Source organism: Balaenoptera acutorostrata, chromosome 9 (assembly GCF_949987535.1).
Source record: "Balaenoptera acutorostrata chromosome 9, mBalAcu1.1, whole genome shotgun sequence".
In the NCBI taxonomy this organism is placed as follows: Eukaryota; Metazoa; Chordata; class Mammalia; order Artiodactyla; family Balaenopteridae; genus Balaenoptera; species Balaenoptera acutorostrata.
Window position 1 is genome coordinate 99,277,488 of NC_080072.1, and position 27,998 is coordinate 99,305,485.

At 47.4% G+C, this 27,998-nt stretch overlaps 2 protein-coding genes across 4 annotated transcripts in view; one reads left to right on the plus strand and one right to left on the minus strand.

The window, feature by feature from the left end:
* The window catches only part of CBL (Cbl proto-oncogene), a 91,667-nt gene extending 72,012 nt beyond the window's left edge, over positions 1 to 19,655 (plus strand). Inside the window, exons 13-16 of one of the 2 annotated variants that reach the window (XM_057552376.1) lie at positions 8,744 to 8,884; positions 9,263 to 9,363; positions 10,082 to 10,264; positions 11,248 to 19,655. In XM_057552376.1, coding sequence (XP_057408359.1) covers positions 8,744 to 8,884; positions 9,263 to 9,363; positions 10,082 to 10,264; positions 11,248 to 11,516 — 694 coding nt within the window. In that variant the 3' untranslated portion in view covers positions 11,517 to 19,655. Of the gene's footprint in view, positions 1 to 8,743; positions 8,885 to 9,262; positions 9,364 to 9,570; positions 10,028 to 10,081; positions 10,265 to 11,247 lie in introns of those variants that run through there. The other variant, XM_057552377.1, reaches the window with a different exon arrangement.
* A 378-nt stretch (positions 19,656 to 20,033) lies between these two features.
* Positions 20,034 to 27,980, minus strand: MCAM (melanoma cell adhesion molecule). Of its 2 annotated transcripts, XM_007196667.3 has the most exons (16): positions 27,855 to 27,980; positions 25,916 to 26,040; positions 25,611 to 25,818; positions 25,455 to 25,525; positions 25,272 to 25,359; positions 24,027 to 24,206; positions 23,817 to 23,938; positions 23,570 to 23,732; positions 23,356 to 23,474; positions 23,128 to 23,269; positions 22,840 to 22,961; positions 22,590 to 22,731; positions 22,422 to 22,493; positions 22,083 to 22,230; positions 21,641 to 21,758; positions 20,034 to 21,157 (listed from the first exon to the last, which is right to left on the minus strand). In XM_007196667.3, the coding sequence occupies exons 1-16, from the start codon at positions 27,919 to 27,921 to the stop codon at positions 21,128 to 21,130; spliced, it is 1,917 nt and encodes a 638-aa protein (XP_007196729.1). In that variant the 5' UTR covers positions 27,922 to 27,980; the 3' UTR covers positions 20,034 to 21,127. The 2 variants fall into 2 exon arrangements, with proteins under 2 accessions (XP_007196729.1, XP_007196730.1); XM_007196668.3 differs by lacking the exon at positions 21,641 to 21,758.
* Positions 27,981 to 27,998: the final 18 nt, after the last annotated feature.

Below are 27,998 nucleotides of genomic sequence, written 5' to 3' on the forward strand. Positions count from 1 at the left end.
TGTCTATTTCATCTAGATTATGTAATTTTTTGGTGTACAATTATTTGTAACACTCTCTTATCCTTTTTATTTATGTATAATCAGTATTAATGTCCCCACTTTCATTTCGATTTTAGTAATTTGAGTCTTCTCTCTTTTTTCTTAGTCCATCTAGATAAAGTTTGTCAGTTTTGTTGATTTTTTTGAAGAACCATTTTCTCGTATTTTTCTGTCCTCTATTTTATTTATCTCTGTTCTGATCTATATTATTTCTTTCCTATTTCTTTTCTAGCCTAGGGTTGGTTGGTTTGTTTTTCTGGTTCCTTAAGTTGTAAAGTTAGATTATTGATTTGAGATCTTATTTTTTAATGTAAGCATTTATAGCTATAAATTTCCCCCCTTAGCACTGCTTTTTGCTGTGTCCCATAAGTTTTGGTATGTTGTGTTTTTGTTTTCATTCACCTTTAAATATTTTCTAATATCTCTTGTAATTTCTTCTTTGATCCATTGGTTACTGTTTGAAGGTGGGGATATTGAATAATATCCCCCAAAATGAGAAGAAACTTGGAGACCAAAAAACAAAGCAAGCAACTCCGTAAAGTACAATCATGAAGTTTATTGTGGGTAACTTATATACAGGCAGTATCAGGCAGACTGCCAGCCAGAGGCATTCGCAGCTGTACTACACTTCACCGAAACGGGTACAGGGGAATTTAGAGGGGCTAAAGCTAAAGATAGAATCTGGTGCTAAAGGAGAAGCATGTCCATAGCAATAGGAACTGGGGTTTTTTCCTCACCCCCAGGGGTCTCATGCCATTATCCCTCACAGACCATTAACCATCTGTGTCAGCAAAAGGCATTCTTCCAGTTTTCATATCAGATGAAGCAAAGGTAAAAGTTGTAGGGAACTTATCTGGCTTGGGTGTATTCCTTGTGAGTAGGCTAAAGATCAGTCACACAGAGGGGAGGGGGTGGGACTGCAGGCCTACCTAAGATGGAGCTCACAATATGGAGTCAGTGTGGTTTCAGCCACACAGTTATTCAGAAGTGTATCATTTAATTTCCACAATTTTGTGAATTTTCAGTGTCACTTTTGTTACTGATTTTCTAACTTCATCTGTTGTAATCAGAGAAGATACTTCGTATGATACCTATATTTTAAGATCTATTGAGAGTTAATTTGTGGCCTAACATATTGTCTATCTGGAAAGTGTCCCGTGTGTACTTGAGAAGAGTGTGTGTGCTGTTATTGTTGGGTAGAGTTTTTTGTATTTGTCTGTTACATCTGATTGGTTTATTGTATTGTTTAAGTCCTCTGTTTCTTTACTTATCTTCTGTCCTCTTGTTCTGTCCGTTATTATGAGCGGCGTATTGAAATCTCCAGCTGTTATTGTAGAGCTGTCTGTTTCTCCCTTTAATTCTGTCAGGTTTTACTTCATATATTTTACTGTCATTCGGTGCATAAATGTTTATAATTTTTAAATCTTCTAGTGTATATAATGTTCTTTGTCTCTTGTAACCTTTTTTGATTTAAAGTCTATTGTGTCTGATATTAGTATAATATCAGAGTCTCTTATAGGCAGCATATAATTGGATCGTGTGTTTTAATCCAATCTGCCAGTCTCTGTCTTTTGATTGGAGAGCTTAACTCATTTATATTTAAAGCAATTACTGATAAGGAGAGACTTCTGTCATTGTGCTATTTGGTTTCTGTATGCCCTGTAGTTTTTTGTTGCTTATTTCCTGCATTACTGTCTTCTGTGTTTAGTTGGGTTTTTGTGGTGAAATGTTTAAGTTCCTTTCTCATTTCCTTTTGTGTATATTCTATAGATATTTTCCTTGTGGTAACCATAGGGATTACATTTAACATCCCAAAGTTGTAACACTATAATTTGAATTTATACCAGCTTAACTTCAATAGCATACAAAAACTCTTCTCCTTTACAGCTCCACCACACCCATTTTGGTTGTTGGTCACAAGATTACATCTTTTTTTTTTTTTAATTAATTAATTAATTTATTTATTTATTTATGGCTGTGTTGGGTCTTCATTTCTGTGCGAGGGCTTTCTCCAGTTGCGGCGAGTGGGGGCCACTCTTCATCGCGGTGCGCAGGCCTCTCACTGTCGTGGCCTCTCCCGTTGCGGAGCACAGGCTCCAGACGCGCAGGCTCAGTAGTTGTGGCTCACGGGCTTACTTGCTCTGCGGCATGTGGGATCTTCCCAGACTGGGGCTCGAACCCGTGTCCCCTGCATTGGCAGGCAGATTCTTAACCACTGCGCCACCAGGGAAGCCCACAAGATTACATCTTTATACATTGTGTGCCCCTAGTTCTTTTAAACGGGTTCATGAACTAGTTCTTTTAAATGCATTAGTTTCCTAAATTATGGGAAAAAAAGAGATTTGGAGTTACAAACCAAAGTTACAGTAATAGTGGCTTTTACACTTTCCCTTTAAATGTATTGCTGTCTTAAATCATTTGGAAAAAACCAGAAGGTACAGTTACAAACCATTGTTACAGTAGTACTAGCTTTTATAATTGTCCATGTACTTACCCTTATTAAAGTCTTTATTTCTCCATACAGCTTGAAATTACTGTCTAGTGTCTTCATTTCACCCTGCAGGACTCACTTGAGCATTTCTTTCAGGGCAGGTCTAGTGGTCACGTACTCCCTCAGCTTTTGTTTATCTGGGAATGTCTTGATTTCTCCCTCACTTTTGAAAGACAGTTTTACCAGATACAGGCATACCTCAGAGATATTGTGGTTTTAAGTGTGCAGTAGCATTATGTCTAAAAATATATATGTACATACCTTAATTTAAAAATACTTTATTGCTAAAAAATGCTAACCATCACCCAAGCCTTCAGCAAGTCATAATATTTTTACAATAGTAAAATCAGAGATCACTGATCACAGATCACTCTAACAAATATAATAATGAAAAAACTTGAAATATTTTGAGAATTATCAAAGTGCGACACAGAGACTTGAAGTGAGCAAATGCTGTTGGAAAAATGGTGCCAGCAGACTTGCTTGATACAGGGTTGCCACAGATCTTCAATTTGTAAAAAACGCCATCTGTGAAGTGCAGTAAAACAAGGTATGCCTGTGTAGGATTCTTGGTTGACAGCTTTTTTTTTTCTTTTAGCGCTTTGAATATATCGGCCCACTGTCTTCAGGCCTCTAAAATTTCTGATGAGAAGTCTGCTCATAATCTTATTGAGTATCCCTCGTACGTGATGTTTTGCTTCTTTCTTTATCTTTGTCTTTTGAAAATGTGGGTCTCTTTGAGTTCCTTTTCCTTGGAGTCTGTTGAACTTCTTGGATGTTTATATTAATCATTTTGGGAAGTTTTTAGCCCTTATTTCTTCAGATATTCTCTGCCCCTTTCTCTCTCTCTCTCCTGGGACTCCCACAATGTATATGTTGGTCCTTTGGTGGTGTTATGTCCCACAGCTCCCACAGCTCTGTTCAGTTTTCTTCAGTACTTTTTCCTTCTGTTTGTTCCTCAGCCGTGATAACTTCCATTGTTCTGTCTTTCAAGTTCATTGATTCTTTCTTCTCGCTACTCAAATCTGCCTTTGAACCCCTCTAGTGATTTTTTTTTTTTCATTTCACTTGTACTTTTCAGTTCCAGGATTTCTTTTTTGTTTCTTCTTAGGTTTTCTGTCTCTGTTGATACTTCCATTTTATTCACACATCATTTTCTTGATTTTTCTCCACATCTTCCTTTAAAATCTCATGGAAGTCACTTCAGCCAGAGCAGGAGGGGCTTACAACAATGCTGGGAGGTGCAACAACAGTGGTTGCTGCCCCTTTGTCAGCCCTTCTGTGAACAGGAGCAGCAGTCAGCGATCAGAACACAGATTCCCAATATTTGGAGGGCTGAGTCCTTTTTGCCACCCTGGCTCCTGCAAGCTGTGTGCAGGCTGCTCCAGGAACATTTGCACAGCTGCCTGCCATGTGGCAGGGTTGAGAATGGGTAGCTGCTACTATGCTAAGAGCTGAAATTAACAGCAATTTAACCTCCCAGTCTTCACCTGGAAGTTACAGGCCTTCAACAGACTCTATAGAGTTCCAAAATAGTTACATCAGACAACCTCTACCATCTTCCCAGAATCCTCGTTGAGTATCTGCTTTTTGTTTCATTGCTTTCTCCTCTTTATTTTATTCTTCCAACTTCCTTTAGGTTTTATTTGTTATTTTTCTAGCTCCATGAGATGCGTGCTGTATTAATCTGCTCAGGCTGCCATAACAAAATACTATCTACAGACTGGGCAGCTTAAGCAGCAGAATTTAATTTTCTCATAGTTCTGGAGGCTGGAAGTCCAAGATCGGGATGTCAGCATATTTGGTTTCTGGTGAGGAATCCTTTACTGGCTTACATGCTTGCGTAACCTTCTCACTACGTCCTCACATGGCCTTTCCTTGATACATGCACACACAGAGAGGTATAGAGAGTGACAGCAAGCTCTCTGGTGTCTCTTCTTATAAGGACACCAATCCTATTGAGTCAGGGGCTCATCCTCAGCACCTCATCCAACCTTAATTACTTCCTCAGATGTGGCCCAATGTCCACAGACAGCCACACTGGGGATTAGGGCCTCAAAAGTAATTTTGGGGAGGACACAAACATTCAGTCCATGACAGATGCTGTAGCTGCATTCCACAAATTTTGATATGTCCTGTTTTCATTATCATTCACTTCAAAATATATGGTTTTCCGTTTGTGATTTCTTCTTTGACTCATCAGTTATTTATGTGTTGCCTGATTTTCAAACATTGGAAGATTTTCTGGTTACTCTTCTGTTACTGCTTCCTAGTTTCATTCCAGTGTGGTCAGTAACCATACTCTGTGATTTCAATTTGTGCTCTTTGTTGAGACCTTTATTGACTAGTTTATGGTAAATTCCATACATATTACTACCTTCATTTTATAAAAATGTATATTCTGCAGTTGTTGGGCACAGCATTCTGTATGTGTCGTTTGTTAATTGTATTCAACTATACAATCATCCTGCTGATTTTTTTTTTTTTAAGTCTACATGTTCTGTCAAATACCAAGAGGAGTGCGTTAAAGTCTCCCCCTATAATTGTGGGTCTCTCTTTTTTCCTTTAGGTCTATCCGTTTGTATTGTATATGTATTTAGTATATGTAATTAGGATACATAGAAATTTAGAATTATCAACTAAATGATAATTGTTTTGATTATTCCATTTACTCTCTAGTTCTGCTTCTAACCAGCCTTAGTCTGTTTTTACTTATATTAAAATGGCCACATCAGCTCTCTTGTAGTGTTTGCATGATCTTTTTCCATCCTTTTACTTTCAACTTTTCTGTGTCCTCATTGAAGGTATGTTTCTCATAAGTAGTATATACTTGTTGGCTTTTTTCCCCCCTAAATCCAGTCTAGCATTTTTGTTTGTTTGTTTTAAAATAATTGGAATATTTGTTCCTACTTTTTTCTCAGTTTTCCCCATCTTTTCTGTGTTCATTTTTTTCTACTTTCTTTCTTTGGGATTAAAGTACTTTTTATTATACTGTTTCACTCCTTATACTCTTTTAACAGTTATCTTAGGGATTCCAACATATACCTTTGACTCATTAGAGTCTACTTTGAATCAACCCCTCTTAACACTTCCTGGACATTTAAATTTCCCACATATTTATACTGTAGCACTCTTCATTTCTTCCTGCTTTACCACACTTCCACCTGGAATCTTTTTCCTTCTGCCCAAATAACTTCCTTTAGAGAGACGGGGTGTGGGGAAGAGAGAAAGAGGAGGGGGTGTTAGTGTATCTTCTATTAATGGATTCTCTCAAATTTTGCTTGACTTAAAATATCTTTTACTTCACTTTCATTTTTTTCTAAGATATTTTCATTAAACATAGTACACTTGACCCTTGAACAACTTGGGGATTAGGGACGCTGACCCTCCCTGCAGTGGAATATCCAGATATAACTACAGTGGGCCCTCTGTATCCACAGTTTCGCATCTGCAGATTCAGCCAACTGTGGATTGTGTAGTACTGTAGTATGTATTTATGGGGAAAAATCTGGGTAAAAGTGGACCTGTGCAGTTCAAGCACATGTTGTTCAGAGGTCAACTGTATTCTGAACTGGAGTTATTTTCTTTCAGCACTTTAAAAATATCATCCCACTGCCCTCTGGCTTTCATTGTTTCTGTTGGAAAATTAGCGTAATGTTGCTCTTTTAAGGGTATGATTCTTTTTCTGACTACTTATAAGACCTTTTTGTCTTTGGATCCCAGCAGTTTCACTATAATGCGTCTGTGTAGTTTTCTTTATATTTATCCTTCTAAGGTTTGTAGAGTTTATGGATTTTGTCATTCGATGTTTTTAATCAGTTTTAGAAAATCTCAGCCACTGGGAATTCCATGGCGGTCCAGTAGCTAGGACTCTGCGCCCTCACTGCTGAGGGCCCAGGTTCAATCCCTGGTCGGGAAGTAAAATCCCACAAGCCGGGCAGCACGGCCAAAAAAAAGAAAAGGAAGAAAAAAGAAAGAAAAATTCAGCATAGAAAATCTAAGCCACTATTTCTTTTTTTAAAATTTTTTATTGGAGTATAATTGATTTACAATGTTGTGTTAGTTTCAGGGGTACACTATTTCTTAAAATACACTGAGTAGTGCAGTCTCTTTCTCCTCTCACTCTGTGACTCCAGTTACCTGAAAGTTCGACCTTTTCACCACACCTCATATAGCTCTTATGCTCATTTCCGTGTTTTCCATTCTTTTTCCTCTCTTTACTTGAATCTGAATAGTTTCTACTCTATTTCAGTTTCCTAATCTTCTGTTTTGCAGTTTCTAATCTGCCCCAGAATCCATCTATTGTATTTACAGATACTGTGTTTTTAGGTCCTAGAATTTCCATGTGAATTTTTTAAAAAAATTATTCTGTAGTTTTCTAATAAAATTCTCCATCCTCTGTTTTAATGGAACATATAAATTATAATTATTTTAAAGGCCATGTCTGTTACCTCCAACTTTGTCTCTCTAGTTTGGCAAGACAACCAAAGTACTACTACTTTTTGCCTGGTTTCTCAGAATCTAGTCCCACTCATACGTGGTTTAAGGATTCGCAGTAGCTCTGGGGAAAATTACAGGCAGAATTTCAAACCTACTTCTCTACTGTTCCCTTCTCCAGGATTTTTGACCCCTCGTGCCTTGGCCCAAATTCCAATCCCTCTCTCCTCAGTCTCTTGAAACTACCTTGAAACCCCAAGTTCAGAACCCCTAACATGGGGCTTATTGCAGTGTATTCTCCTTGCCTCTGGAATCTTGGCCTCTCAAATCTTGGCTGCCTGGTTGCTCTCCAATGCCTTCTTTCTTTTGCATATTTTCCTGCTTTTATAGCTAGCTGTTCTAGGCAGACTGTTAGACAGTGCTTGTTACTTGGCCATAGCTATAGACATGTAAAATGTATATATGTTTTAGATCAAGATGTAGTATTATGTTTTCCCTTTTTTTAAACTTAGCATTATATCTTGGGCATTTCTTCCTATCAGTTAAAAAGTTCTTCAAAATCCTCACTTTATTTATTTATTTTTAATATTTATTTATTTATTTGGTTGCATGGGGTCTTAGTTGCAGCAGGTGGGCTCCTTAGTGGCGCTCACGGGCTCCTTAGTTGCGGCTCGCGGGCTCCTTAGTTGCGGCTCGCAGGCTCCTTAGTGGTGGCACACAGACTCCTTAGTTGTGGCATGCGAACTCTTAGTTGTGGCATACATGTGGGATCTAATTCTCTGACCAGGGATCGAACGTGGGCCCCCTGTGTTGGGAGTGCAGAGTCTTATCCACTGTGCCACCAGGGAAGTCCCCAAAATCCTCACTTTTTAAAAAATTTATTTATTTATTTTTATTTATGGCTGTGCTGTGTCTTCGTTTCTGTGCGAGGGCTTTCTCTAGTTGCGGCAAGCGGGGGCCACTCTTCATCGCGGTGGGCGGGCCTCTCACTATCACGGCCTCTCTTGTTGCGGAGCACAGGCTCCAGACGCGCAGGCTCAGTAGTTGTGGCTCACGGGCCTAGTTGCTCTGCGGCATGTGGGATCTTCCCAGACCAGTGCTTGAACCCGTGTTCCCTGCATTGGCAGGCAGATTCTCAACCACTGCGCCACCAGGGAAGCCCCCTCACATTTAATTATTGCATATTATTATGTAATGTGGCTGTAACATCATATATTTAATCATTCCCTGTTGTTGTATATTTATTTTGTTTAAAAGCTTTTACTGTAATAACTTTGCTTCAGTGAACATATTTTTACATAGCCAGAGATGCAGCCAAGGTAGAATTACTGTGACAAAAGAATGTGAATGTTTTAAAGTATGTATTGCCAAAATGCTTAATGAGTAAGAGATGCAATTGTATATTTTTATTAACATCATCAACCAAAAGAATTAAAATTTTTGGATTACCCTTTTAATGATCCTTTTCCCTTTATGAAAATAGTATGTGTTAATTATAAGAATATTTAGAAAACACAGATAAGTGATGCTAAAGAAATAAGTTATCCATAATCTTACCACCTAGAGTCAGACAGTAATCAGCAACATGTAATATGCTCATTGCCAGTCTTGTGTGTATGGAATCATGCTGTACATGCTGTTTTTCACTAGGAGTATCTTGAACATCGTAGGATGTTATATATTTCTTCTACAATGATTTTCAAATTATTTCAGATAATCGCAAAGCAGTTCATTCTTTTTGTTTTCTGTTTCTGTTTTTTATTCTTCATCTTCCAGACCTCTTCCTGTGCCAAAGCCGCCAGCTGGGGAGCGGGGTGAAAGTGAGGAGGACACAGAGTATATGACTCCTTCCTCCAGGCCTGTGGGACTTCAAAAGCCAGAAGTGAAGTGGCCTCTGGAGACAACCCAGAGTTCACGGTAGGTTCACGACAATCCTATTTGGGGATTCAGTTGACACCAACTCACCTGCTTGGCTTGCTGCCTGCACATAGCATTACCCAGCCAGAAATGAAGCAGAAAGATGTGTGTAACCTCTAATGTTTTAAGCTTCTTGCAGCTGTAAGCAATTCCACTTAATGTTTCTTCAACCTCACAGTAATTTCAAAAACATACACAGCTACTGCTAGTAACAAGAGTCAATCTTTTGATATTTACTAGTGATACTGGCAAGAGGAGAATGGAGATTCTTGATAGAATCAGGGTCTAGAGAAGTTGTGACTAGGTATATCTTAATAAGTTTGCAGATAACAGAGTTCTGTTTCTGAAGATCATTATGCCACTTTCCTTCTGGTCCAGAGCCTGTGATTGTGACCAGCAGATCGATAGCTGTACATACGAAGCAATGTATAATATTCAGTCCCAGGCGGCACCGTCTGTCACAGAGAGCGGCACCTTTGGTGAGTAGTCGTTCTGCTACTTTAACAATCATTGATGTGCCGGAGGAATGAGCCTGTAATGTTTAGCCAATGAGAACGTGACCTAAGTGGAATATTTGTAAATAATTTTCTTTGCAAAGTATCTTTGATCTATGGCAGTAAAACCACCTCCTCTGTTTTATTTCCCATTTACACAGCTAGTTCCTTTTGTGTTTTTCATCCTTCCAGGGCCTGGAGGCCTTTGTGTTATATGGCCTGGATCGGCAGTGCTGACGGCTAGCTCCCTCTTGTTCCCATTGCTTTTCAACACTGATGAAATTCTTGTGTGTGTGGGTGGTGAATACTCAATTCCCATACTAACTAGCTTACCAAGTGGAAAGTTCAAGAAGGCAGTACACACAACAGGGCCCTTTGGCTGGTCTTCCAAGGTGAAATGCAGATGAAAATGTTGAATGAATGCTATAAAGTGGTGCTTGAGTCTTGGACATCAGTGACTGTTAACCTTGGCAACGGTAGCTTTTGACATGTTCAGAAAAGTAGAGCTGCAGGATTGGTGCAGATCTTATTCTCCCTGTTTCTTTTATCTCGATGCACAGGGCCACACGGTGTTTGGCCCCTAGTGGTTATTCGGCAACCATTTGGCTCTGTATATGCTTGAATGAACGGATGCCCCCGTACTGAAATGTTAGAAGGTGAAGTACGTTGGAAAAAGAAGATAACTGCACAAACTGTTCTCTAGGTGAAGGGAATTTGGCTGCAGCCCATGCCAACACTGGCCCTGAGGAATCAGAAAATGAAGACGACGGGTACGATGTTCCCAAGCCACCTGTGCCCGCGGTGCTGGCCCGCCGCACGCTCTCTGACATCTCCAACGCCAGCTCCTCCTTCGGCTGGCTGTCTCTGGAAGGTGATCCCACAACAAGTGAGTCTCCAGGCTACCTTGGGTTTGTCCTGAAATGCTGTATGGCTTCTTATTTATACTGAAACAGAGATGACTGCCTGGTGACAGTAAGTCAGTAGCTGGAAGGAGTGGACTAAAGTGGGAGGAAAGCTGGTCCTGGGTCCCAAATTAGGAAGTTAAACTGTGTTCAGACTCTTGAGGATTTTGCCAGACTTAGAAATGAGGTTGTTCCTTAAACCCTGGCTCTTCCTGTGCTGGGGGTAAGTATTAATAGGATTTCTGGCTCTTTTGAGCGTGCGTGATGACAGCAGTAATTCATCTTGATGGTTCAGACCACACTTCTGGGCCCTGTCCCTGTCCCATTGGAAAGGAGGTGTGCCAGCTCTGGAAAGCACACTGAGTAGGCCTGGAGCCAGCCCGCATTTGAGCCTTGACTGTTAAGGACTGTTCTTCTTGCACCTGTGGCCGCCTGGGAGGGCAGCAGCCAGAGTTGCTGTCACTTTAGAAATGGAAGACAGCCTTCAGGACAGCTGGTGAAAAAGATACATGGCATCCAGTTGCCCAAACAGGCGGTGATCCCCACCCACCCAACCTTGTTTAATGCTTCTTCGCTGCAACCTAGGCTTATTTCTGTTTCCTTATTTGTATAGGGAGAAGTTTAGTGTCTTCTCTGGACCCTGAGAAGTGTTTTTTAACTAATTCAGGCAATGATGTGTGTGAAAACTTGGTGCTCAGTGGAAAGCGTGGTGCAGGTGCAGGTGTCCTGTGTGGAGGGCAGCGTGGTCCGTGTCGGTAGGACAGGCGCGTTGTGTCTTTAGAAGGTTGTTGTGCTGCGAGGGGAAGAGGCTGTAGACAGAAGCCCTTGAAACTGTAAAACCCTGCCTTGTGACCGCACGTGTACCTGACGGACAGTAGGTCCATAATGTCTCGTATGAGCACATTGTTCTTAGATGAGGATTCCCGCCCCACCCCGATTTGCAAACATTCTTTCCTATTTCTTCCAGACTTCACTGAGGGTTCCCAAGTTCCTGAGAGGCCCCCCAAACCGTTCCCTCGGAGAATCAACTCTGAACGAAAAGCAGGTAGCTGTCAGCAAGGCACCGCCGCCACCGCACCGCAGCTCTCCAGCGAGATTGAGAGCCTCATGAGTCAGGGGTACTCCTACCAGGACATTCAGAAGGCCCTGGTCATTGCCCACAACAATATTGAAATGGCCAAAAACATCCTCCGGGAATTTGTTTCTATTTCTTCTCCCGCCCATGTAGCGACCTAGCACACCCTGTGCGTGCCGCAGCTTAGAGGACCGAGGAGCCGGGAGCTCTTGCTCGAGTAGCACCTAAAAGGGCAGAGAGGTTCCTTTGGAGACTTCACAATGAGGTCTTGCCCTGTGTGGGATATCACATCTGTGGTTCCAAGATTTCAAAGCAGTGGAATGAGAATGGAGCAGCTAGGATGTTTTATTATTTTATTTGTTTTGAGAGTGCATTTGAAGGTGTCCTTCAGTCCCTCCCCACTTGGAGAGAGTGTGGATTTTTATTAAATGGTAGCCTACCTGGGGAACGGTCCAGAAAGCAGTAGGAGGAGCACTGTGCTGTAAATCCTAATTGAGGACTTAAGACTTTCTTAGGTTAAGGATGTGGTCGTGTGCGTCCTGTCTGTCTGTCTGTCTGTCTGTCTGTGGTTGTGTGTGTCCTGTGATTATAAGATTTACCTGCTGTGTGTGTTAATCCCAGGCAGGGAATTAGCACAAGAGGTTTAAGAAGGAACCTTAAAGACTTCCATCAACTGTGGTTTTATACCCAACCCCAGTGTGTATTACAACTCCAACACTCCCCTTTGGCTTGGATTATCATGTGCATAGCTGAAGTCTTGTATTTTTAGAACACCCTCCCTCTGTCCTTTCCTCAGTCTCCTCCTCCCTCCTCCTCCTTGGTGTCTGTCATTGGCAGTGGGCTTGCTATGACCAGCCTTACTGAAGCCGAGCAGCCTATAGGATGTTCTTTATTGTGTGTGATGGTGTTGATTTGTTTGGTAGATAGGTGGGAAAAAAGTACTGTTGCTCTATCATTATGGTCCTGTTTGATACTCGCAGCGAACACTGGTCACTCCAAAGCACTGTTTCTATAGGAACATTGAGTCTGTTTTCAAAAAGGTGTTTTAATTATCCTAATTACGTAGTGACTGATTTGAGATAGAGGCCTTCAGATACATTCCACGCCCTCCCCAGAAAATAGTCTGTGGGAGTCAGTTGCCTTGGTGCCAGGTGTGTGTTCTAATGTAGGTCACGAGGTTTTCTACTTAATGGGAAGGGAAAACATTTGTTTCCAGCATGGCTTTCTGGCCCAAATACCATGAAGCTCTTAGGAAGCTCCATTCACATGCTCTTTACCTTGTTGTACATAAAATGCACAAAACAGACAATAAAGATTTATCTCTTCAGTTTTTCTTCCCAGTGAATTTCAGCTTATATGGGTGTCTCCCTTTGAATATGAGCCAGGTTGTATTTTCAGAGATGATTTTTTTCTTTGCCCTTTAAGGAATGGGGGGAATACCACCCATGGTAGCACAGCATTCTGCTGATAATTAGCACCAACCCTACCTTGGTGCCACCCTTGCTTTTCTCTTGTGCCTATGGCTTTGGGAATGTAGCATTTCCTTCTTCCTTTCCTTCCCCTTTCTTCTTCACGTTAGGTCCTATGTACTCTTTAGTGACTGCATTCCCCACAGTAATTAGACATCACTGGGTGTAATAAATGACTTTACTGCAGGCAGACAACATGTGAAAAGCCCTGCAGCTTGTGCCATTGCCAGTTTGTAAAGAAGACTCAGAGTCTTGTGTGGGGTACCGTTGGTACGTTCCTGCAGATACTGCCAAGGCACCACTTGAGTTCAGTTAGTTCTCTGGCCAGAGCCTCTTACTGACTTCCCTAGCAGGGTGTAACCTTCCTCCGTGTCAGAAGCAAGCCTCCTCTTTGATAAATCTACCTTCCTCACAACCTGAATCATGGTTTTGTCATGAGATCCAAAGAGAAATGACTCTCCTTACGCCTGTTTTCTTTCCCATCTTGTCGTCTTTGGACCTAAAACTTTATCTAACTCTTCTCTTGGCTTTCAGCTACTCCTAGGTCTTTTGATTTTCTCCTCTTGCCTCAGAGCCATGTGTGTATTCCCAGAGGAGATAGTTCAGGGCTTTTTGCTGACTTGCTGTGGTTACCCAGTGTCTCCTCTACGTGGCAGAAAATGATACAGCCCCCAACGGGTGCAGGAAGGCCTGAATCGCGATGGAGAGGGCAGAGGAAAGCGGCAGAGAGTAGGAAACAGTAACTAGCATCTCGTTCTCAAAGCCAGCATAGTGTTTCACTTGTGGTAGCATTCAGTTTTGCACTTTGTTTAGATGTTGAAGGCCTAGACAGAGAACTAGAGAAAATGGCAGCAGTTTGCATACCTCTCCACACTGGAATTTTTCCTTGTCTGTAGATACTACCCATAGTCTGAAGCTCTATCGAGAGAACAAAGCACTGGTTCTGCATATCTTTTGCCTTTTCAGAGTGCATCCCAAATCTTCTTTGAAGATTATGTCCTTACTTACATAGGCTAAAGGCAGGTTCATCCTTTCTTTTCATAACTGAATACCCTTGAGGTTTGTCAGGTCAGCCCCCAAACTAGGTGCCAGATCCCTGTGTTGAACGTGGGGATCTAGGTTGAACTAGGTGTGCACCATTGCATGGCTTGGTTCTTAGCTTGTCAGCCATGTATCTGCAGGTGTTCAGGGTCTTAGACCATTCTGTGAGGGGTTTTCTCTTTGGATGCTCTGAGGTCACGCCTGGGTCCGTGCCTGAGATTGCCAGGTGAGGCTCAGGAAAGTTTTTGCATGGCTTTTGTTTTGAGGATATTTCCAAAACTTTAATTTCTTAAATTTTCCTTTGACTAAGGCACCAATAACCCATTCTTCGTCCTCCATTTGTATGGCAATTTTAAATTCTTTGGCTCTGCTCTGATTTTAACTAAAATTGCCCTTTCACAAGTGGGCTTTGAATTTCGCCATTTTCGGCAAACACATCCCCTTTCCCGCTCTTAATTACAAATGGTTCCTCCTCTGTTACCTGTCAGGTAAGTAAGGTAAAAACCACTTTGATGTTTTCCTTTTTCTCAAGTGCACTAGGCTTTTCTGTTCAACCTGGTCTCCTGCTTCCCCATGTCTCCCTGGGTTGCTTTACATAGCCTGCCTTGTTGCTGGGTGCCTGCTTTGCAGTACTTAATCAGCTGCACCTGCTGTACTCCTTCCATTAAAGTCAGGAGTTATCAAAGTGGAAAAACCCTGTGGGCTCAATGATATACCTCCCTTTAGGTAAATAATAGATTAGGCAGTTTATCGTCTCAGCATTTATGTGTTAATATTTATATAAATATTGATATATACCTGTGGATGGCCATTCTCTTCCGCTAGCTCTCTCTGTCCCCCAGTGCCACTCTACATATTCTGCCATTCTTCTGTTCTTTTGCTTCCTATACAGACTCTCAACACCAGGACCCAGGGTGTGGGATGGTACTATTAGTATCATTTAGCTGTTTTGTGGATTTAAAAAAAAAAAATTGGGGGGTTGCTATTCCTCACACTTAAAATATTTATTTCCTCTATAGAAAGGTAAAATATATTTTATGGTCCAATCAGCAATCTTACACATGAATTTTTGTATATTTGCTTGCAAAATAGGGACCAGCTATATGTTCTCTTTAACAAGACGTAGACCTTTTTGTGTGTGATCAGCCATGGTGTTAGCGCAGAATATTCTCCTACCTCACATCATGAAAGGCGGAGGGATATAGGCCCTCTTCCCAAACTGTAAGTCCCCCTTCTTGCTGTTGGCCTTTCTGACTCTGCAGTGACCACTGCCCATGGAATAACGGTGTTCTGACCATTGGCTTGGCTCTAACGTTGTGTTTGTTCATTCAGCAAGTGTTTATGAGTGATTACCATGAGCCTGAAGCGTCAGCTCTGTGTTCTCCCCTGCCACCACATGGTGGTTTACTGATGTTGAGCGGTTGTACTTGGGCTGTCTAGCATGTGTATTTGGCCCTAAAATAGCCGTTCCCAATAAGATTGTGCAGGTTATATTCACAGCTCTTTTATGTAGACATTTCCTTATAGAGCTGTCCTGGTTAAAAATCAGTTCAAGACACTCCCATTAACCCCTATTGTCTTCCTATAGCTTTGACAATGTCTGGGAGATTCCTCCATGTAAGTCTCATGGATACCCACCATTTATATGTGTTTAAGTAGAATCTGTTTGGTGGTAGGTTGGTGTGTTGGCTCAGAGTTGCACAATAGGGCAGTTAAATGTTTAAGTAAAGCATCTGCCTACAGACCCCTTTCCACTCTAGTGCCTTCCATGATCTTTTTATTGAGCTGCCTGTACCTCTGATCCCCTTTATAAGGAAGTTTTCTTATCACCCTTCTGGGACCTCTCACCATCTCCTATTCTATGTGGAACTTGTTTTCCAATCCTTCAACAACCTTTCAGCTAATCCTGTGTCTTAGAAGGGCTGAAGGTGTGCGAGAGGGATGGGCACCTGTTTCTGGGTCCTGATCTTCAACCAGTTGTTTGGTCTCCCAAGAGCCAGGCAGTAACATAGGTTGAACTCAGTCAGTTCTCAAAAATGTCAGCCTGTATCTCTAGGGGTACGGAGCTTAGAGACCGTAGAACTTAGTATGAAAGTCAACACGTTATTATCCTCCTAGACTTTCAGGCCCTAGAAATTCTATCTAAAGTATTCTCAGTTGGCATAAAGCATTACTATTACTACTTTGATCTCAGTCTACATTAGCAGTCTCTCTTTAGAAATGCGTGTAGCCATTTAATGCATGGAGATGATGCATAGTGGAAGAAGGTCAGGGCTGTATCTTTGACCGTCCTGTTGAGCAGTCCTTTGGATGCAAGAAACAGAAGTATTCAAGCAGAAGAAAGGAGGGAATCATAAGGATGCAGGGTATTTCCCACAACCCAGGATAAGCGGTACAGTTGATGCTGCTTGGAGCTGAGAAACTTTGCAGCTAGTCCTTTCTCCTGCTCGTCGGTCTGTTTGTCGGTATGCATGGCCCCAAAATAGGCACCCCAGTCCTCACGACCCCCAGCTCACCATTAAATGGGATCACCGTTTTAATAGATTCCCAGCGCCTCTTGGTTCATATTCTCAAGAAAGACTATAATCGGCCCAGCACATTGATCAGGTATCGACCCCCGACTTTGCCGCACAGGGCAGCAGCGGCATGCTGCTTCAGATGGGAGGTGGGGCAGGGGGAGGTTCTCAGGGAGGAGGCGATAGATACCCTAAAATACTTTACTCTAGTAGTAAAACTTACCATACTGCTTTTTGAGAGTGGAAAGGCAGGCATGGGACTATGTCTGGGACTTGGAGGAAATGCTTAGGTTAAAGTTAATTTAGGTTACTGTCTTCTTCGTTTCTTTATTTCCTGTTTTTCTTCCCTTTATGAGTCTTGGCATCCAAGATTTCTTACCTCCCTCTTTAGGACCAGTTTCTCCTGTTCCGGAGCTAGTCTTTCCTTAGGTGACATTTCTTAGCCTTCATTCAGTCTCAGGTTTCTAGCCTTCTTTGGTTTCATTTAGAGAGCGGATCACAAATCCACTATAGCCCCTACCCATGGACTTCTGGGCTCTCTTCAGGTTTTAGTGCTGAGAACATGCTCATTCTATGGGCCCGTGGCCTGCCTCCCTCCATGCCCCCCTCCCCACCCTTTTATCTGGTCTTTCCTCTATGAGGGGAGCTCTACAGTAATATTCTTAGGCAGGCCTTCCGAGGTACCTCAGAAACTACTTTGCCAGTAAGAATTTACAAAGTTGGGACAGTTGCCAGGATATAAATTAGGTATAGATTCCAATTTGGAGAGACTTTTTACTGAGAGCTCTTTAGGCAGGATGCATTTGCCCTCCCTGTCCAGTTGCTTCCTTTGTCGTCCTATAGTAAAAGCCTTTATTTTTTGGTTTTTTAAAACTGTGCTTCCGCTTGCCTGAATCTTTTGATCTTTCTTATCTCATCCGGGAGCCTGTCCTGTGTTATTAAGGCATTTCATAATTACTTATAACTTTTTTAAACTACTGGAGTCATTTGATGTACACAGAAGTAACCTAATAATCCAAAGATATACACTGAGGCCCGTGATGAAGGCTGGGGCCTGTGTGTTTGAAATTCCCTTCTAGGCGCCAGAATTAAGGGGCAGAGGGACAGCAGCGCCACTCGCCTTCACAGAATTCCAGGAAATCTGGGTTGGTTTCAGAGGCGAGCACCAGTTTTTCTTGGTTCCAGAAAGTAAGCCGGGCGTAAGCGGGGGAAATCGGGGTGGGGAGAGCGAGGCCTGCCTGGAGGCTCCCTCGCAGTTGGCTAGAGAGCATGGTGCCGGGGGGCCGGCTGTTGACTAACAACTGTTTGGAGATCTCGCTGCCCCTTCCCTTGTTCAGTGCTTGGGAAGAATGGGGCTGACCACTCGCTGTGTTTGTAGAGAGCAGAGGCTGAAAGTGAACCTCAGGCCTCCTACCGATTTGGCAGCGGAACAAATCAGAGTTCTGAGTGCCCGGCCCCATGTTCTCATTCAGTCCCCACAATGAATGTGCGAGGCGCCCTCCCGCAGTTCTCCTTCTACCCCTGGGCCAGTTCGGGAGGCCAGAGGAGTACTGCTCCGTACGTGCTCTCTGAGCCTCCTCGGGCCTTGCGCTGCCTCCTGCTGGAGCCCTGAAGTGGGGTGTGCAGTGTGCCCACGCCCGGCACTCTGACATGGGTGCTGATGTACCCTTTGTGTCAGTTCCCTCCGCCCTGTCTACCTCTGACCCTGTCCTGGGTGAGGCTGGCCATGCTTATGGCTGTCTGGAAACCGGAGAGGCAGAGAACTGCTTACGCACCTGTAGACCACGTGTTTTCTCTTCCTCGGCTTCTTCCTTCTGCTGCCTGGGTGAGTGAGCCGTGCCCGTGAGAGTGGATGTCTCCTCTCCTGACCTGCCCTTCTCAGCATTGTTTTAGCGTCTCGGCCTTGACCTCCTGCTGAAACGTGTGGTAGGGGTGTGGCAGCTATGAGGTACCTCCTACATCTGCTTCCTGGCTGTGGTGACTTGGGATTTTTAACCTTATATATCTTTTTTTTCCTTTATTCAAAACAAAACAATTTTTAGCACACTGAAAAAAAAAAAAAAAAGCCAAACATTTTGTGCCTTTCTAAGGCAGCACTGTATCCCAGGCTGCATTTTAGGACTTAATATGGAAATACCAGAGTCTTAGCTCCTCTACCTTGAGTGTCATTAGTCCCTCCGGTCTAGGGGAGAGGAAGTGCTCCGTGCGGCTGGGGAGATGGCCCCCAGGTGCAGCGTGTCCGCGGTCCCTTCTCCCTGCCACGGTGCTTAGTTGGAAGGAATGAGCGTTGTATCCCGGGATCATTTGGTTGGTTCCAGTCAGAATCTTAGTTATCAGGTTGAATGTTCTGTGTTCAGCAGGAAGAGACAGAACGTTCCACGATTTCCAGGCATACTCTGGACCATTTCAAGTGACCCAGCCTCCTGATCCTATTAATGACCCAACTTCATGGAACAGTGTAGGGTGGACCCTCCCGAAAAGAGGAGGTTGTTTGGTTGTTCATTTTGTCTTGCCTTTTTGCTGGGTCCTGAACTGGCCTAGACCTCCTGCCTCTCCCTTCGACTTGGCTTTCCTTTCATTTGAAAACTTCAGACATAGAGCATTAAGCCACTAGTGCCCTCTGCAGGGGCGAGTTTTCCCCTGGGAAGGGCAGCAAGGACCACGTACCGGAACAGAAGCCTGTCCTCAGTATTGTGGCCACTGTAGGTTTCGACCAAAAAAAAAAAAAAAAACAGTTTTCTGTATGATGACATTTTACTTATCTCTTTTCCTTTTCTCAGTTCTTCCCTGCCTTTAACTAATAGAGAATTGGGAGATAGAAACAATTCTTTTCAAAGTCCTCCTTATTCAGGATTTTGACATTCTTGGCCTGGGTGGGGCTGGAGAGAACTTGATACTTTTCTCCAGAGTGAAGAGTCCCATTTGTATATCAGTGTTAAAAATAAAACAAAATGAAAACTTAGATGAGATTTTTGTGGACTATTTTAAAAATGTGTCATTAATATAAAAAAATTATATTAGCAGTATTTAATCATTCTCACCTGTAAAGAATAAAACAGAAGGTAAATATTCTTACAGAGAATAGCAGAGCTTTAAGATTCATTTTCATTTTAAGTCCGTTTTGTTTTGCCAGTGTATTAATGTTTAGAGGTTCTGTTATACTAATGTTATTTATTAATTTTTTTCATTTCCATACACAGTTAACTAAAGAGCTTTTTCAGGCACCCATGTCTGTAAAAAAATATTTTTAAATAAAGTTTCTTTTGTTGTAGCAGACCCGAGTTCTTGGTCATTTGTGGGTTAGGGAGTGATATATTGGGGATCTATAGGGCCAGATGCCTAGTCGTACCAATTCATCAGCAGAAGTCTGTTTTGCTACCTTGAGGGCAGTCTCAGTGACAGGAGAGGGGCAACAGCTCCTTGCCAACAGCTCACCAGGCTCTGCAAGCTGCCTATATAGAGCGGGGCAGCTTTGCTGCTGAGTAGGTTGACGATCCCCCGAGTTAGAGCTTGAGCCCTCTGCTCAGAAGCAGAGGTAACCCCTGGTCCCTGCTCCCAACTGCAAAGGGTTTTGTGTTCCTTTTGGTGCAGTTCCAATTCTGGAGGCCCCACGCTGCTGTGGTACCCATGATGAATAAAAAACAGTGTAAGATTTCTGGGACAATTAAGCTTTATTTTTCATATATATATACACATATATAAAAAGGAAACAATTTGCAAATTTACAACCTAACAAAACCATATATATATATACACACACACGTGCGCACAGACACACGCAGAGACACATGCATACCCCAAAGCTCTAGCCAGGCCTGTTTCTCATCTCCAAGTACCATTCTCCCATTAGGGCCTTTCTTCTAAGGTCTAGGCCCATTAGCTCAGGCTGTAGAAGTCTGGTGCTAATATAACTTTATAGCCTTAACCCTCGTAAAGGACAGTCTGGACCTCATCTCCAACCCCTACCCCCAGCATTCAGTCTTACGTGATTCCTTGAGAGGGTAGGGGAGCCAAATGAATGCGGGGGCTCGGGCCCAATCGCCTTAACTCTGGAAAGCGGCGTCCAGCTTCCTTACTGCAGGGACAATGAGATATACCCAGGATACCTTTTAAGGAACGACACCAGGTCCTGACTTCTGCCCAGAGAAAGAAAAGAGTGTCGCAAGAGGGACTCCAGAGGCAGGCAGGCAGGCAGGCAACTGCTTCTAGACACTGCTGGGGTCTCTCCAGAACTGGTGTGAGCAATGTACTTCACCAGCAGAGAGAGGCCTGGGCTCACTGCATCCTTACTTCAGTGATGCAGCTGAATTATGAAGCCAGCCCTGGAGCAGTGGAGCAGGAAATCAGCTCAAGATAAATAGGCTACCTAATTCGGCTGCTGGTAGAAGACAGGTATTTACATCCATAATATGTGTAAAGAGAAAACAAGTTCTGCACGAAACTCTCCTATGCGCTTCTGGGATACCGAGGCCCCCTCCTTGGCATGAGCATCACTCAACAAATTGAGACAGTGGTGGACAGGTCCCTGAAGAGGGGGCCTCCAGGGCCACGTGAGGTCCTTCTCAGGGAAGCTCTGGTCCTAGCCCATGTGCCCTCTGAAATGGGGTCTGCAGGTGAGCTGGGGGGGGATCTTCTCTGTAGTCCACTTTAGAGGCTTTGGTGACCATCCTGAGTGCTGGGGAGGAAGGTGAGCAGGGAACAGGAAATGTTCCAGGCAGGGGAGGGAGCGCCGTGTGGTTCGGTGGGCTAGTGCCTCAGATCGATGTATTTCTCTCCCTAAAGATGGGTGAAGAGCAGAAGTGAGGGGGGGGTGTTCGGAGACACTGACCAGGGTTTAGGCTGTGAGCGCTAAAAGAGAGGCGGGACCGAAGCCACAGCTGATGAACTAGGTGCAGCCGCCTGGAGGGAAGAAGCCGGGGAGGGGGTGGGGATGGCAAGGTGGGGAATAAGAGATGAGGCCCCCGAATCGCACTGGGCCACACTTCACACCTAGTGACGTGAGCCGCCAGCGCTGTTCAGGAAATGGTGATGGGATGGGGTCTTGCTCTCAGTCCTGGCAGCTACCCTCTCTCAGGGTCCCTCAGCCACCTGCCTGGCCCTACCGTCTGTGCGTGGTGTTAGGAAGGGAAGATGGGGCCGGCTCCCCATCTCCCAACAGGGAAGGAGGAAGGATAAAGTTAGTGTTCAGCAACCGCCAGCCCCTGCCGCTCCCAGTGCCTGAAGATGTGTCAGGCTCTGGCCACAGGAACTGCCTCCTACCTGGTCTCCTGGAGCCCTCTTGTCACCGTTGCTGCCCTGAAGGAGGCCCATCTCTTCTGGGAGCTTATCTGACTTAACTTCAACTACAAATTCGCCCTTACGAGACGGGGGCAGCGTGCTGGGAGGAGGGAGGGAGGCAAGAGGTTGGCAACTCGGGGGCAAGGGAAGGGGGGCTGTTGGCAGGGACGTGGGACTGGGTACTGAAGGGCTCTTAGGTGCTCTGGGCCGGCTCAGGGAAGGGCAACAGGGGTGAGAGGGAGGAGGTGTGGTGGATGGAAGCTGGGTAGTGGCGGTGAAGCGGGGAGCGCTCAGACCCAGGGTCCCCCTCCTGCTCCTAACGGCTGAGTGGGCACAGGGGGCCAGCAGGGGAACATCTCTGAGGAGGCAACAAGCTGGCAGCGTGACATGGGGTGGGGCGTGGGGTGCCAGGTGCCGTGCTTACATCTCTTGTTTGCCTGACCGTCCGCACGGCAGCTTGCCCTTCTTGTAGAAGAAATAGAGGACAGCGCCCAGCACAGCCAGGACCAGGACACACACGGTCACGGCCACGATGACCACACCCTTGCTTTCGGGCTCTGTCAGCTTTTTCTCTGTCCCAAAAAGACACCCCGAGTCACTCCCTGCCCCAGGCTGCCATGTTACCATCGCGGCCCCGCCCAGCCCAGGGCTGATGGAAGATGGGCCGCTGATCGCTCTTCTTGACAGGGCTGCCCTGGGCTCCCGGTCAGGGCAGAATGAGGCTGCCCTGGCACAGCCCTGCTCCCGGTCCAGCCCGGCTCACCTGTGGAGGTGCTGTTGGCTCTGGCATAGGGACTGACGGTGGAGGTGCTGAGGCTAGTGGTTCTGTTGGAATCTGGGGTGAAAGAGGTTAAACGGATGGGGGTGGTGGGATAGGAGCGTGCCCTGCTTGGGCTTGCCCCCGCCCCACTCTGCAGGACCAGGCCCTTACCCAGCTCCAGGATAATGACAGTGGTGTTTCTGCCCAGGGAGTTGGAGGCCACGCACTCAGCACCTGTCTCCAACAGCTCTGGGGTCACAAGGACATTCAGGACGCTCAGGACGCTCTGCGGATCTTGGTCCTGTTCACTGGCCTACAAGGAAGGAGACGCGGTTCAGGGGTGGGGAGAACGCCGGGTCGTGGCAGCAGAGCCCGCGCAGGGATGGACGAGAGCCTGGGAGGCTGCCGTGTGCCTGCTCACCGTGCCGTCGACGCTCCAGACGATGCTGGGCCGAGGATGCCCTGATGCTTCACAGGACAGATTCAGCACTGAGTTCTCCTTCACCCACATCTTCCTCTCCCTTAGCGCCATCCACGGGGACCCTGTGGGAGGGCGGGGAAGGGTGAGACAGCAAACTCTGCCAGCCTGCCACCCCCTCCCCACCAGAGCCCCCCAGGGCAGTGGGTCGCTTTCGGTCCCCGAAGAGCTTGAAACCACCCAACTCAAGGTGGCTTCAAGGGGCCGCCTGATCTCTGCCTAGGGCCTCACCGAAAATGGCCACGTTGACGAGCTGGGTGCGGTTCAGGCCGGGAACACTGGGCACAGATGCCACGCAGCGGTAGCCTCCCCCTGCCTCCCGTTTCAGGTTGCGTAATTGGAGCACAGGCCCCTTTGCCAACACCTTGCCTGTCTGGGGTGAGAGATGGGTCAGAGGTCACTCCTAGGCCCGCCCATCCCACAGCCCCTTGCCCCGGAGACCTGAGCCCACCTGGGTACCTTTTCTCTCAGCCACTGGAACTCAAGGTCCTGGTTACTCTCTGCCTCACAGGTCAGGGTGAGGCTGCTGCCCTCCTGGCTCTCGGGGGCTGCGGGGCTCACCCGGACTTCAGACACATCTGGGGACGCAGCAATCGTGTCAGGCAGGACAGGGCGGGGCAAATTCCCTCTCACCCCAGCCTGGTCCCCCTGTCCTGGGCCCCCAGCCCCTCACAGTTCACCACCAGCTCCTGTTGGTCGCTCAGCAGCGATGCCGTGGTTTCCAAGTCCAGGCCCTGACATTCGTAGAGGCCGCTATGCTCCTTCTGGGCGGGCTCCAAGACCAGGACCCCGTTGTCATCGGTCCTCTCTTCCTCCATCTCCCTGGTGCGGAGGTTCTGGGAGAGGACAAAGGCGTGATGAGAGTCCACCTCCAGCCACTCCTGCATGCCCACCTGCACCCAGAGCAGAGGCCCCCGCACCTGCTTGCTGATGCTGAAGTGGGGCGGGGGGTTGCCATCAGCCAAACACCTGATTTCCACGCGGTCCCCCTCCTTCAGCATCCCCTCAGGCTCCACTTCCAGCCACACTCTCTCTGCCGGGTCTGCACAGGCAAAGGGGGCAGCTCTCAGCCCAAGAGCCAGCAGGGCTTTCTGCCAGGCCCAGCCCCGCTGCGAGGGGTCGGTACTCACAGAAGACAGGGACAGTGACCTCCCTAGATTCCTTCATGTGGTTCCCACTGGGCAGCCGATAGCTGAGCTCGCAGTAAAACTGGGCATCTTTGTCCTCCTTGGTCAGCTGTGCCTTCAGAACGCTCCTCAAGGTGTACAGACCACTCGATTCCACGATCTGGGATGACTGGATGTGGACCCCTGGGCAGGGAGGAAGGGGCGAAGGGCTCGGCCTCAGCTCCGCCTCCAACCCCACCCTATGATCTCCTGGGTCGGGGGAATGGCAGGGGAGCCCCTGTAGAGGGCCAGGTACCAATGCCAGCTGCGGCCCTTCAACCCAGCAGTTTCCTGCTCGAAATCTACCCTAGACAAACACACATAGGCACACATACAAGGATGTGTGCAAATACTGCTGCAGGGATTTTAAGAAAAGGAAATGAGAAAACACTCTGGACATCCACTAATGGGAAGGAATGGTTAGCTAGACTATATTACATACACCGTGTGAAATGCCGGCAGTAGGTAAACGATCAGGTAGATCTAAATAGAGTGACCTGGAAAGATTTCCAAGACTTGTTGTCAAAAGGAAACAAGGTTGTGTAACAATGTGTAGCGCACAGTGCCATTCAGATCAGGGTTTCTCGACCTCAGCACCACTGATGTTTGGGGCTGGATATGCCCTGTGCCCTGTAGGATGTTTACAGCATCCCTGGCCTCTACCCCCTAGATGCCAGTAGCACCTATCCATTTGCGACAACCAAAAATATTTCCAGACACTGCCAAGTGTTCTGGAGGGGAGCAAAATCACCCCTAGCTGAGAACCACTGATTTAGATAATAAAAAAAAAAAAGCCTATATAGTCCTAGATATATTTACATGTGTGAGTAAGTACCTAGAAGTTGGCTTGAAATCAAGGCTTGTATCAGTGTGAATACATACACACTGATAGCAGAGCTATTTCTGGGAGTGGGTCTGGGGCAGGCAGGAAATTTTCCTTCTAGATTTTCCATAGTTTGAATTCTTATGAGAATATTTTCAAGGATCACTTGTGTACTTAAAAAAAAAGTAAAATAGGGACTTCCCTGGTGGTCCAGTGGTTAAGACTCTGTGCTCCCAATGCAGGGGGCACGGGTTCGATCCCTGGTCGGGGAACTAAGGTCCCGCGTGCTGCATGGTGTGGCCAAAAAAAAAAAGTAAAATAAAATGCAAGGTGGTCCCCATATTGTGCCACAAGCATGACTTTTAAGGGCAGAGAGGACGACTTACGGTTCTTCTCCTCCTTCAGGGACTGGCTGTTCTTGTACCAGGTGACTTGAGGAAGGGGGTACCCATTCCTCCCCACACAGGTGGCGACCTAAGGAGGACAGGGTGTGAGTCTCCCTGCCTCTGCGACCCCGCCAAGCCCCCCTTAGCTCCTGCCTACCCGCTGGCCACCCCGGCAGATCTCACCTCCTCAGGCTCCTCACTGTTCACAGAAATGCCCAAGGCATTGACCTGGATGACTGGCTCCTCCGGAGCTTCTACAAGGGAGAGAAATGGGGAGGGGCATGGGACCACCACTTCCAATGCCCCACGCTGCCCACAAGGCACGGACAGGGCACTCACTGTAGACACGGAGCTGGATGCGGTGGCCCTGGGACCGAGGGCGCTTGCCCTGGCACAGGAAGATGCGCTCGTCGTGGGGGGTGATGCCTGTTAGGGCCAGAGTAGTCCCTTTGTCCTGGAGGCTGAGCCGATTCTGGTACTCCCCAGGTTCGCTCTGGCCCTGGCCCTGACTCACGCGGAAGATGAGTGTTGGCTTCTCCTTGTGGACCTAAGGGGAGGTGGCAGGGAGGAGGTGAGCGTCCTGGGGCTACATGAAGGCCAGAGCCTCCCGCCCCTGCTGCCCTCTCTGGGGCCCAAGCACTCACAGAAAACCAGTCCGCGAGGCTGAAGTTGCCCTGGGAGTGGGAGGGGCCACATTTCAGAAGGGCCGTGCCGCCCACTTCCACCTCCACCAGCTCCGGCTGGGGCCGCTCAGCCTCTCCAGGCACACCTGGCGGGGAGGGGGTGGGGGAGGAGCAGTGTCAGCTCCAGCTGCTCTCCGTGCCCTCCACTCACACCCGCTCGCTGCAGCTGCTCTTCCTGCCACTTCGAGGGTCTGAAGGGCACTGTCCTCTCCTACCCCTCAACCACTCTTTACTCCCCAACCCTGGGCCAGCCCTCTCCCGGTTCAAGGGAGTTGGGGATGGACATTTCTGGTCACTGGAGCAGAGACCCTGAGCACCAGGAACCTCCCAGATGAGGCTGGCAGAGGGGCAACCCAGGCTGTGGGCCAAGAGGAAGGCCCCTTTCCTTCCAGGCTCCCTCCTCTCCGGGTGAGCTCAGAGTGTGGGAATGCAAGGCATGTGCCAGGCCAGGGCACACAGGCCCTTTTTGTCCCCACACCCAGAGGAAGACATCTCTACCCTTTGACCCCCCAACCCCCCTCCCCAAATCCCCCATAAAACCCAAAGGGCAACCCTGGCCAGGAGGCCCTTATTTCATACTCCTTAAGCAGCACCGCCGTGAACATCCCACACTCTCAGGGGACCCCATCCTGGGAGTCTTGTGAGTATGGAGGGGTCAGAGTCATGGAGGGGGCCAGAATCTCTCCCCGGGGTGAGGGCAGGGGTCAGGGCAAGGGCCAGGCAGTGGGCAGGAGTGACGTCAGTGGTGCTAGTGTGCTGCCCGCCCTGCGAGGGGGAGATGTCACTCCATACCATCTGGCTGGACTCGGGTGCCTGGTGGTTGCCCTGGGCTGGCTCCCAGATAACAAGGGCAGATGGAGTGGTCTTCAACCCACAGCAAAAGCTTCATATCCCTGACTCCGTTTCCCCAGAGCTAGAAGAGCAGGGCCGGGTGGGGCTGGACCTTCTGCAGTGGGTGGAGCCCGATTTAGCCCTTTCCCCAGAAGGGATTGGAAGGCAGCAGCCAAGGGTACCCCAGGGACACCGTCGGCATGGGCACGAGGCCATCGAGTTGGGTATTGCCTAGACCTCCCCTTCGCCAGCCAGGCAGCGGCTGGAGCCCGGGAAAGGGAGCCAAGAGAAACAAGCGACACCGTTGCGGGCCATACAAGGGCAGCGTGAACCCGGGAGCGCCAGGCTCCTAGGCAGTTCCAGAGAAAAACTCCGAGGTGCAGGGGCGCATTTGCCACCTGAACGTGGTCCCATTCCAGGAGGTGTAACAAGTCTGGGGCGCTTCCACTCTGGGAACCCTCGATCCCTCGTCCCTGCCACCTGTGATCCCGTCACCCGGGTAGGCGCGAGGCGACCCACACCGCCCTCCAGTCTTTGCCAACGCCCTGCCGGGGCGGGAGCCGCCCTTCCTCCCCATCTCGCTCACCTCCAGCCTGGCTCGAAGCCCAGGCGGGAGAGGGAGGGGTCGGCGCACCCCTGCAGCTAAGAAAGCTCCCTTTCCCAGCAACAGGCGGGCGCGGGATTCAGGATTTGGGGATGCGCTGTAGAGGCGCCTCCCGCCAAGGCTCCAATCACGGGCCCCTCAGAGAAAGCACCTGAGGAAGAGCTCTCACCAGCGGCCCAAGGGACTCGGCTCCACCCCTTCCCGCTCCAGGCAGCAGCCCCCTCCCCGCCTCCCCAGTTCTGCTCCCGGGCTGGTCTGGAATAGAGGCTGCAAACTGGCTGCAAAGAAGAGTTGCACGCGCGCAACGCGCCGGGTGCCTGGGACCCGGAGAAGAGGAGCGCACGACGCAGCGCAAAGCCCTGGCCCCCGCCGCTATGCCAGCTCTCCTCCCGGGCACGCTCCGCCGAAGACTGCCGGGCCGCGCCGTTGGGGGCGCGGGCCCACCCCCCCAGCGAGCTCACTCACCCGCGGCGCGGCGACAGCAGCAGCAGGCGGCGATCAGGAAGGCGCAGATGAGCCCGGACCGTCCCATGCTTCCAGGCCGGAGAGCGAGAGCCAAGTGAAGGAGCTCGCAGCTGCCGGGGGCTGACGTCAGGGGGGCGGGGGAGG